Source organism: Plectropomus leopardus, chromosome 1 (genome assembly GCF_026936395.1).
Source record: "Plectropomus leopardus strain MGB_pleo_1.0 chromosome 1, ASM2693639v1, whole genome shotgun sequence".
In the NCBI taxonomy this organism is placed as follows: Eukaryota; Metazoa; Chordata; class Actinopteri; order Perciformes; family Serranidae; genus Plectropomus; species Plectropomus leopardus.
Window position 1 is genome coordinate 12,733,246 of NC_142176.1, and position 12,095 is coordinate 12,745,340.

Genomic DNA, 12,095 nt, shown 5'->3' on the forward strand with positions numbered 1-12,095 from the left:
AGCTTTTTGCAACCGTTATCTCTGTTTCTATGGAAACACACTGAGTCTGACTAATAACTGGAAAAGAATCAGTCATGTCCATTGAATCCTTTATGTAATGATATGTAATGCAAGTAGGTCGAACCTTAGCAACGACCTGGCAACAGAAAACATCTAGTCCCTGTTGAACTTGAGCTGATAGTTTCTATAAATTGCGGGGTTTTCTCAAATAAATAAATACCCCAGATATAAACACAAAATAGCTAAGCTTGTTCAATCTTGTTAAGAGTAAGATATCTGCTGAAAAAAATCTATTTTTCTGTACACAGATTTAGCTATACATCCTTTTATACTTTACCTACATTTTTGAGCTAGTTGCTCCATGTCAACAGCACCGCTGATAAAGGATGCCCAACATTTCTGAGCATGGTAAAGTTTAAAAAAAAATAGAAGACAAATAAAGATTTCCAAATTCACAAAATGCTGTTTTCTAACTAAATATTCTGCTTAATGCCATTAAATATGGATTGTGAATCCCTTCATCTATATTCCTCATCATAAGTAGTGGTCAGTTTGCAGTTAAGTTTGCAGTTTTACCTTCATATACACAAATGTCAGTTTTTAATGTGCCTGTTCAGAACATGTTGGTTTATCCTGGTAACTGTCATCTCTATGTTAGTTCATAGTTTTACTTTTTATCATTTCAGATGTATTTCACAGATACATGCTTTCCATTCTTTGACATTGTATAGCTTACCTTCATTGATACTGTTTTGAAATGCCCCCTTTTCCACCACCTGATTGACATCGCCTCCACTGCTGAATTTCTGCAAGTACAGTGGACAAGAAAGTAATATTTTTAGTGATGAGCAAGGTGTGCTGTCATGTTGCTGTCGTGATTTGAGCACATTTTAAATGTCTAATTGACAAATCACATTGCTTGGTCGGAATTACTTACTGTATAATTAAAATAACCCAACACATGATACTCTGTTTCTGTAACAAAAACATCAACAGAAATCTCCACAGTCTATGTGTTGTTACATGAAAGTAAGTACAATAGTAACATTTCTTTGGTCCACAGCTTTTATCTTTTTTTATACTGTCCTTTTAATTGTTTAAGAGCACAACAGTAACACAGCATTTATAGTCAAATCATTTAAACACCCAGCATGAACACATACACAAAACACAGACAGATAAACAATCAAAACAAACCACAAACAACAAAGTGACAAATACACACAAAGGAGGAGCAATTTGCAGCATGAAAATAAATATAATGTTAACAAGCATATTATAGTTAATCTTCTTATCGCTGACTATTCACTACCGATATACTCACTGAAAGGGGACCATACTTTTGCAAACTCATTCAAGGTCCCTGGCATTGCATTAGACAGATTTTAGCTTCAATAACTGCATTGATATATGCAAAGATGTTTACAGTTTGACTAGTCGATAGATTCACACCTGTACCGCCTTACACTTAGCATAGTGCTAACAAAATATAACAGCAACTCCCATAAAGAGACAACAGTTAGCAAGAGGTTTTACCAAGTTACCAAACTTACTAAAAAACATAAAAGAAACACACGAAATGGTCCTGTAGAACCAATTATTAACAAAACGGCTCTCTACATGCACAATAAGTCTAACTAAATACAGCGACGAGCCTTTAAATCAGACATGTTAACATCAAGTTCAATACAGTTTGTATAGCAGTTAAGCTAGCTCACGCTAACGTAATGGTCCCGTGCTAATTGCGTTATTTTAGGAGCCTTAACATAAACAAAGTGACAGTCCTAACAGAAAAAGCACACTGCCTTTACGCCACAGGTAAATGGTTTAGGGGTCGCATGTGTTTTGTTTTTAAAGTCACTCACCTGTGAAGGACAGAGAAATAACTGAAGCAGCTGAGCGACGGCTTTTCTTCTTCTCTGACGCGGATACCAGCGACACCAGGCCCGTCTCACTGTGGAGGTGACGCCCCCTTGTGGCCACATAGAGTTACAGCTCCCAACATACATGTCCGTTTAATTAAATGATTAAGGCAGACTCTTCTCCAAATAATATACACATGCAAACCATACATATTAAACAGAACTGATTATATAATGTGATTCCCGTGTGCCACATAAGCCTTAGCTACAATGTTAAGGCTCAAACTGAAATTTTGTGACAAATCTACATGCTTATACTCTATGAAGCAGATGTTTGGGGTTTTTTTCAATCTCAAACTAGTTTGTTGCTGGGCAGTTCTGGAAATCCATCCATCAGAATCAGAAATCCAGCCATCCAACCAGTGTCATCTGCTTACATCTTGGGCCCATTTGCAGGGGCAGCAGGCTGAGCAAAGCACTCCAGACGTCCCTCTCCCCACAACACTTTTTAGCTCCTCTTGGGGAAACCTGAGGCGTTCCAGGCCAGATGACATATACAATCCTCCCAGCATGTTCTGGGTCTGCCTTGGTGCCTCCTGCCAGTTGGACATGCCTGTAAAGCCTCTAAAGGGAGGCGCCCAGGAGGCATCCTGATCAGATGCCTGAACTATCTCATCTGGCCCCTTTTGACGCCAAGGAGCAGCGTCTCTACTCAGAGCTCCCCTTGGATGTCTGAGCTCCTCACTCTGTCTCTAAGGCTGAGCCCAGACACCCTGCAGAGGAAACTCATATTGGCCACTTGTATCTGTGAGCTCATTCTTTCAGTCGCTACCCAAAGTTCATGACCATAGTTGAGGATCTGGTAAATCGAAAGCTTTGTCTTTCAGCTCAGCTCCCTCTTCACCACAACAGTCCAAAGTTCAAATGCCATACCAAACCACTTATCCATCTCACACTTTATTTTACCAAACAACAAAACTAATACCTTTTTCATTTATCTTTCAGTTCAAGAAATAGTCATCACAGCAAGGAGCTGCACACACAAATATCAGTGGCGCTTGGGATGGTGCCATGCCATTGTTCTGACAACAAATTAAATTCCAAAGCCCCATTAGTCCTAAAAATGTTGTACCTAAAACCCATTTCTCCAACAGCCCCAAAACAAATGCTTTTTGTTACAAAGTCCTGTTTCTCTGAAAACACACACTCCCTGCAGTTATTTTCAGTTTCCAAGCAGCATTTGAGCCACCAATCAAGGCTGATTTTATCAACCCTTCGTGGCCTTTGCAAGCAGCTTTTCAGCCACTGAGCCCAGGTGTTTTTCAGGGGCCCATCCCTGCTTTCCAAGCAGATTTTGTGCTACCAAACATTGATGTTTTAAGCAGAAACATGATCTTTTCCTAACCATAACCAAGTGATTTTTGTACCTGAACCTAACCACACATACAGCGTTGTTGACACACATGAAGTTTCAAAACAGTGTACTAATGCAATTGGTTTGTCTTATTGCAGGGATTGTTTATTTTTTAGAAATGGTCTTTCAGTTCAATCAGACAGATTTTTAGACTAATGGGGCTTTGAAATTTTGGGTTGTCTGAACAATGGGAAGTTCTTGATCAGGTGAATATGCAACAAAAAACACTTAGTTTCTAGGTGCGGGCTAAAGCTATTTTTCTGTGTTTTGTGTAAATATGCCATAATTCTCCACAAGAAAGCAAATAAGCACATTTACCAAAATGTCAAATTATTACTTTAAGAGCGGAGTAGGTTTTCTGACAGAAAACTTGTTGTTGCTTTTTGATTGCTGTGCTGTACTTGCTATAAATGGCCACTTCATTGATGTAAGTGTCTCTGGCTGAAATGAAAATAAATGAGTCCAGATGGACACTTTTTGCAGGGTACCACCTTTAGCTGGGCAGGTTTGGCTGCTCTCCATGTTCCACACTGTATGTTCTGATGCATCGCAGCAGAAACTGTTGACTCAGCGCTCTAAAAACATCAGGCGGAACAAAGAGAGACTGTCTAGTCAACAGCCGCGTCCAGAGAGCAGCAAGCACCTTACTAATCTGATGTTAAAAGTAAACTCCACCAACTCCCAAAACACTCTTATGTAACCACTTTGATGAGCCGATGGCTCCTACAACTGGCCCTGCATCGGCGGAAGACTGCTCCTGGTATGTTTTCCCACATGCTATGCAGAATACTCACTTTATTTGGCGAAAACTTTACACTTGGGGACGGGTGAGAAAATAATGAGCAGGCAGGAGAGGAAGTGTGAGAGAAGGAGAGAGATTCAGGATAGACAGTATTCTGGCCATCTCTCTGCTGTCAGCTTCTTCTCTTCTCTAACTCGTCCTGACACTCTGGCTCATGCATGTCACTCATCTCAGCCTCTGGGTGACAGGCTGTATGTGAGAGAGTGGACTTCTCAGAGTCTCCATGTGCACTCTTATAATCATCTACGCTCACTTACTGTATGTGCTAAAAATCTCCAGCCAGACTCTGAATCACCCACCTCCTTCCCCGGCACTCTGACTCACACCTCAAGCAGCCTCGTGTCCATTCTTCACTGTGTTTTTTCCCCTCACACTCCTTCATTTTTGCTTACATTCTTCGCCACTCCGGGATGTGCAAACAGACTTGAGACAGGGGTCAAGGCAAGTGAGTCGATGGCCACCTGCTGGTCCTCAGAAACAGGCTCCAGGCTATGTGATGGGGGTGGGGGGGTAGCAGGAGAATAATTAGTCTACTTTTAGCTCCACACTAAAGACAGAAAAGAATAAATCGCTTTCTTTTCATGCAACACTTATTTAAGTTACATATTTAAGCAATCTTTCCATTGTGAACCGCAAATCGTCTCTTGCACAGAAGAGAAAGTCACTTTGAAAGCGACTGGTCACACACGTCCAAATCCAAATCGACCACACGACCAATGGTCTGACAAGGCCGGCTTTATATGGAGCAAGCTGTCACCTTTATCAGTGTGCCAGGGTTTCAGAAATCTATCCAGTTGGGTTTCTGAATATCAGAGGCACACTGGAACAAAGAGCTGCTTCAGAGAAACAGGAAATAACAGTGACAAAGAGAGCCTGTTGATGAGAGGCACAGATCTGCCTAATGAGAGCCACAGTTATATGTCCTGGTGGTGCTATTTAAACATCATGGAAACTACCGTGTTGCTGTCATGACGCTTTTATGCATCCATCCATCACTTCGGGCCTTATAGTTTACATTTCAGAGCAGTGTGTGACCAGCAGCCTGCAGGGAAGAGACGCTATCTCATTTCTGACTGACTGATGTTGCCTGTAGGAAGTTCAGGTTTTCTGTAGAGTCATTGAAGACGCTTCTTAGATCAGTATGTTGCGGTCACAGTATAAAGTGCATCCTTTCATACAACAAATAGCACAGAACTCTTAAACTGTTAACCACTGTACTTGTTTTTACACCTTGTTTGTACATCAACTTTTTGACCCAGGATTCTTAAAAAGATAAGCCATTACAGCGAATAAATGAATGAACTTTTTCATCACTTTCTTAGATAAATGATTCTGATGCACTTTAAGCTCCACATTTTCATAGAACCAATAAAGCATATGACTACAGGAGTCGCCCATTCTGACAAAAACTCAGAGAGTTTACTCTGCTCCACAGAGTTTTGGTATCTGAGTTTTAGTGTCTTTCAGCTTATTGTTTTGATTTTATGGCAGGCTATTATAAAGTTTTAGTTCCGTCTCACCACTCTCATCAACCTTGTTCCCATTTGCTGCGGGCAGCTGTTTTCATTGTAATAAACCAGGCCAGTTGCTAGAAGAAAATGTGCGCATTGTACATTTATGCAGTCCACTCATACGTTACGGGCATTTCACATGTAGCATATAAACGTGCAAACGCGACTGGTAAAGTGACATTCGATATGAGCTGATTTTGTCATTGGAAGTTGAAGAGAATGGTGTGATACCAAAGCAATACAGCTGCCAAGCTGCAGACCCCTGTTCGAGACCAACAGACAACAACATTTGCTGGTTTTTGGAGATCCTTCTTGGCATTTCCTCTAGTGTTTGAGGCACCAGTTCGAGATGGTCCCTAGAAGCATTTAAATCAACAAACCCGAGACTGTTGTGACACACTGAGGCATTTCCCAGCAATGTCTGAGCCACCCAACCTGGGCAATTTTGACAGACACATTGCAGGGTTTCTCAGTGATGTTTGAACCATAAAGATTGGTGCATTTTCATGAACTTGTCCCTGCTTTTCCAATGTCTTTTGTGCTAACACAGTGTTTTAAGCCAGTAGAGACCAAAACAGAGCTAGAAGAATAGAATATTTGACTTCCATTTACTAGGTCATCAGTGAAGAGAGAGTAATGTTAATCTGTGTCTGCAGTGTATGAATTGGCAATTGTTAGTTAACATGAAGGCAATAACAATAACTTTATAAGGGCGAGGATGTCAATTCCATGTTTGTTTTCCACAAAACAAAGACTCTGATACAAAATTTTTTTTTTTAGATCTAGCAATTTAATACTCACCCACTCCACTTTTGTCTAACATATAAAAAGTCTCACCCTCACTCTCATGAAGATGCACAAGAGAGCAGTACATCAAATCTCATGTATTGGGAAATAACTGTGGACAAAGACATTTGCCTTATTAGCTGTAAATGTCACAGTGGGCTAATTTTATGTACATGAAATGTCATTTAGCTTCAGACCAACACGTGAAATGTCACTTCTGTACGTTCACATGAAATGCCGCGAATCACATTTCTCCCAATAGCTGTGCAGTGTTCAACTTCTTGTGTATGTGTGTTTAAATAACACACATATACAAAAACACATGCAGATGATGCTCTGATGGTGTGAGTTCTGCAGAGCTGTCTGTTTTGATGAAAATTATAATTGCAAAAAAGCAGGTGTCTTTGAATTTGGGCTCATCTGCTGTTTTGTGCTGAGCTTACTGGGCAATGACGCCCCCGTCCACTCTCTCTCTCTGTCTCTCTTTCTCTCTCTCTCTTTGGACATACATGTGGAGGAGGATGAGGCTGACAATGTGCCCAGGGAACAGAAGGAAAAAAGTGAGGCCTTTTTCCTAGCTTTAATCATAATAGGAGTTATCTGGTGTGTAATTTGTAGCTGGGTGGCACCTAAATAAAACCCCTCTCCATCCTCCCACTCCTCACATTCACACAGACATGTTAAGCTGCTGGAATCGTTGTATGATGACACAGGCAGCCTTCTGATTTTTTTCTCTATGATAAATTGCGACTGCAGTGGGACACAGTGTAAAACTGTGATCATTCTAAGGAGACACAGTGTGCAAAGAGGTTCTTATCGGTTGCACAGCTGTTTGATGTTATCCAGGGCAGATAATCGTTCCTCCCATAGTCGGCCCACCACACCACAGGCAGCTCCAGGAAGGACGCCGCCCTGCATTGAATGTGGCCGCACCTCCTTTCATCTACTCCTAAACTCTCACTTGTTCCAACTGTGTTCTGAGTTTCTTGTGTAACTTTTTAAAAATCAAAGCAGCCTACAATTTTGTTTTTGAAAATGAACTTTTAGTGAGCAGCAACTCTGTGTATCCAAGTTTGAAACGGATTGGAGGATGAGCCTCTGTTTGTGCCAAAAAAACTGAATCATCCAAGAGCAGTTTACAGTGCTGTGCCTTCATAGTGAGATCACATTAAATACTGCTACCAATTAGCTTGTTACACAACAGCAAGTTGTGTAACAAAAACAGGAAAAGTCATTTTTTTCCCTCAGAATAAGTAAGAAATCTGTACTTAGAATCAAACTTTTTTCAGCACATCGAGTTCTTTCTGCAAGGACAAAATAATGTAAGTGAAAACAGGAGAAAGGAAGGATCAATATTTTTATTACAATAGATGATGAGTTGCAAAAGCCTGTTTATCCAGATGGAAGTCAGCTGTTATAAGTAAACATACTAAAATTTAAGGGTGGTGGATAAAGTCCATAATAACATGTACTGTAATTAGTGATCTTTAATGCTCAATCTACTGTGTTTATGAAGAAATACCTGAATGTATCCATCTAATATCTCTTAAAGGTACACACTGTCTGCTGGTCTGTTAATTTACCCAGTGTCCTAGAGGATCAGAATTACAAATTAGCTTCTAGATTTCAGTTTTTTTCACTTGTAGTTTTGGATCTGCTTTACCAAACTGTGAAATGCACGCAAAACCGGGATTTACTTGTGCAAAATCTTAGAGACAAACTCTGCCACTAGTAAATGATCATACTGGAGAATGTAGCTGTTAAAGAGACAATCAACCCCAAAATCAAAAATAAATATTTTCCTCTTAACTTAAGTGCTACTTATCAGTCTAGACTGTTCTGGTGTGAGAGTGTTGGAGGTATCAGTTGTAGAAATGTCTGCTTTTTCTTGAATAAAATGGAACTAGATGGCGCTGTACTTGTGGTGCTCAAAGCGCCCAGAAAATTAGAAAAGCTCAACAGTAATGTCTCTTTCCAAAAATCACCACCCAGTTACTCAAGATGATCTGCAGACCTTGTTTTGAGCACTTTCATGGAAGAACTATTTTATCTCTACCAAACTACATCTGCCAACCATGTCACAGCGCAGAGGGCAGCCTGCACCTACTGCTAGCTCACCTAGAACCACTGAGCCAGCTGACGTTACAGCTCAGCCATGGAAGACGCCAATAATGTTAACATCTAACACAACCACGAGCCTCTGGTCCATGAGCTGCATGCTTACTTCTGCACATTGTCACGATTTGTGGGTGTAGTTTCATAAACAGAAAATAGTTCCCACATGAAACTGCTCAGATGCATTGTTTTGGCTTTAAGCATCACAAGCCGAGTGCCCTCTAGGTCAATTATACTCAAGAGAAGGCAGACATCTCTACGGCCAAATTCTCCACTGGGCAACTCACACCAAAACAATCTAGACTGATAAATAGCACTATGGGTAAGAGGAAAAATGTATATTTTTGATTTTGGTTGAACTGTTTCTTTAAATAGCCAGATATTTACTTCAGGAGTTGGCTGAAACCAAAAAAAAGCTAAAAGGAGGATGACTATTGGACCTTTATTCATCAAGTACATGAATTAGACTCCAAATTGATAATGTTAACCCGAACACAAACATGTGGTGTTTATATGCCATATAAAATAAGGTAATAATATGCATGCTCTTCACTGTTCTTACCTGTACCTATGAAAAGTAATCCACAATAATTCGTATAAAACCAACATAATCATGAGCCAGGATGCTGTGATCACATGACCTTTGTGCTTTGGGCTGTTGGGAGCAAAGCAGGAAGGTGACGTAGTTTAAAAAATGACACAGTCCACATAGGGAGGCGGTCAGGGTGGTGGATGGGTCAAACAAACACATGACTTTAACCCAGGAGGCCGCTATTTGTGCCCAGCATGAAACCAAAAGTCAAAATTTTTATTTATTAGAAGTTACATACATATTCCACATCATCATATTATGTCGTCATTTTATGTTAGGTATGTAATGTGATGACGCCCAATCATGATTCTTTTCCTAAACCTATAATCTAACCAGTAGGGTTGCTAATTTGTAAAATATCATGTTGTATATGCATAACTATTGAATATTTAAAACATCACACAAGACCCATGTATGAGGATATGTTGTAAATTTTTTGTCTCCAGCTTGTTCTGCTGCCCCCAAGTGACCACAACAATCTATGAACACTATTTCAATGTGTCGGGGGGGACAAGCCTCTTCAGCAGGATCATTATTTTGCTGTTTTTTGTTTTTGTTTTTTTGGGGTCTATTCACTGTTCCTTTAAAAAGGTAACTTTGGAGTGAACATTTTTGACCCTAGGACTAACCTTAAACCACTTGTCTTTCTCTTTTCTATCCTCACAGGACAGGAGAGCTTCAACTCTCGCTCCCTGGCCCTGCAGGCCCAGAAGAAGATCCTGAGCAAGATGGCGACCATGGTGGTGGCCAACATGCTGACAGACGACACCAGCAGCGAGATCCTGGACGAGCTCTACAAGACGAGCCGGGAGTACACTAAGAGCAAGAAGGAGGCCCACAAGATCATCAAGGACGTCATCAAGATTGCCCTGAAGATCGGTATCTTGTACCGCAACCACCAGTTCAGCCCCGACGAGCTGGACACAGTGGAGCGCTTCAAGAAGAAGATGAACCAGGCGGCCATGACGGCAGTGTCGTTCTACGAGGTGGAGTACACCTTTGACAGGAATATTCTGTCGGAGCTCCTGCTGGAGTGCAGGGACCTGCTTCACGCCCTGGTTGAGCAGCACCTGACGGCGCGCTCACATGCACGCATCGATCACGTTTTCAACCATTTTGCCCACGGGGAGTTCCTGGCCGAGCTGTACGGGGACAGAGAGGAGTACAGACTCTCCCTGAGGAAGATCTGCAATGGCATCAACAAACTGCTGGATGAAGGAACGCTTTAACCTCACACACCTCTCACCTCTAGCTCTTTCTCCTCCTGCCTCCTTCTCTTGCTGGTCTCTCCTGCCTCCTTCTATCTCCTTTTCACCCGCTCACCCCTGACTGCTCACTTTCTCTTCTCCTTTTTGCTCTCGTCTTCCTGTTTCTTCTTCTTTATCCATTTCCATGAAGCTCGCTGTAACGTCCCGCTGCTATGGTTCAATGAGGGAATTTTTTAGACTGTCTTTCCACTCTGTGGATCATTGCTGCACAATGGGACAGCCTGTATCATGTTGTATGCATTATAGCATTCCCAGTCATCCTCTCTGTGTGCAAAAGTGTACTGTACCAATGGCCAAAAAATAGGTATAGTTGGATATGGAAGATAATCAGTAGTAATCAGTCTCTCTCTCTCTTTTTGTGTGTGTGTGTTTGTGTGTGTGTGTGTGTGTGCACACATGTGTTTGTATGGGACTTGCTTGAATAATATGTTTGTACATAAGACCAACTATGACATGGCGTGTGTATTATGTATCTGTGTCAATCTTCTCTACAAGGATGTAACACTTGTCTTTTATTAAAGATTTCTTGTAAACATTATGTTGTAGTTCTTCTGACAACAATACCTCACTTTGAACCAGGAGAATTTTTTTTTAGGAAAGATGGGTTTGTTCCTTCATGTTGGCAGTCATAATGATAATTTCCCCCTTTGCTTCATTTCTTAGAGAGCATGTGGAGAAAAATAAATGATTTGCTTGCCTGCTAACTAGCTCCTCTCAGAATAATGCCTCAAATTTAATAAAATAACAAAAGTTTTGCTGCCTATTTTTGTGGGGAAACAGCCACCGTAACACAAAATGCACGGGTGGAATAGATCTGGAAACTAAGCCACAAATGGTGCATTAAGCTACTACTTTCCCGTCCATTTCACCCACATGCACGCCAGGCATAAATTCGCCAACACTCATTTAGAAATGAGCAGGAAAATCAGTGATTTGTCATTTCTGGTTCATTAGATGCCCTCTGGTCTACTCTGCTCTGCAGTCCAGGAAAACATTTTACTGGTGGCTTGGTGTGACTCCAGCTGAATTATTTTGGCAGCCAGTAGAGAAGAAGTCCAGTTTTATGCCTCTGTCTCTTTGTAGAAATACAAAACAGACAGACCACCCACCCACTGAACCTCCTTTTGCACTCTTGTATTTGCTGTCAGGCAGACACACATAAACTGTGTAGTCGTAGTCTATTAAATGTTATTGGACATTTAGAGATAAATTGCATTCATGTCATTAACCATTAATTTTATTTACTTCTATGGCCCTTTATTATTTTGTCTTCTGCTGTTGGAAAAGATCTCGATAAGTGTGTCAAACACATAAATGACAAAGTAGATAAGATGACATGCACACACACATACATCTTTCAATAGATTTGACTATGATTTTTTTTCTCCCATTATCTAACCTCCAGAATGAAACGCAGAACTAGTAGTTTGGTAAAGCACATGCACATTTAAAAACATAAGTGAATAAAGCAGCAGCCGGTCACATGTAGTTCGATCAGGGAGTAATTCTGTAAGTACATTGGTGCACATAGAAGTATCATGTCAAACTTCTCCTTTAACACTGATTTCGCCACACCCTAAAACAAAATCTTAGATTTATGGGGGTCTCACAGTAAAGATTGTAGATTAAAAACATCTGAAACTTTTTAAGTTTTCCTTCACTGTTCAGGAGGTTTTTATTGTGAGCTGAATTATCTGCAGAGGTGTCTTCCTCTCCAAAACAAATAGACCAGGTGATTTAAACTG

General features: G+C 40.8%; 2 protein-coding genes across 2 annotated transcripts in view; one reads left to right on the top strand and one right to left on the bottom strand.

The window, feature by feature from the left end:
- gldn (gliomedin) overlaps positions 1-1,925 on the bottom strand; it is a 49,859-nt gene extending 47,934 nt beyond the window's left edge. Inside the window, exons 1-2 of the mRNA XM_088075637.1 lie at positions 1,866-1,925; positions 737-806 (exon numbers count right to left, since the gene is read on the bottom strand). The gene's annotated coding sequence lies outside the window, so the exon portion shown is untranslated. The remainder of the gene's footprint in view (positions 1-736; positions 807-1,865) is intronic.
- Positions 1-10,885, top strand: part of tnfaip8l3 (tumor necrosis factor, alpha-induced protein 8-like 3) — a 31,205-nt gene extending 20,320 nt beyond the window's left edge. Inside the window, exon 2 of the mRNA XM_042492216.2 lies at positions 9,749-10,885. Within this exon, the coding sequence (XP_042348150.1) occupies positions 9,749-10,311 (563 nt within the window). The 3' untranslated portion in view covers positions 10,312-10,885. The remainder of the gene's footprint in view (positions 1-9,748) is intronic.
- Positions 10,886-12,095: the final 1,210 nt, after the last annotated feature.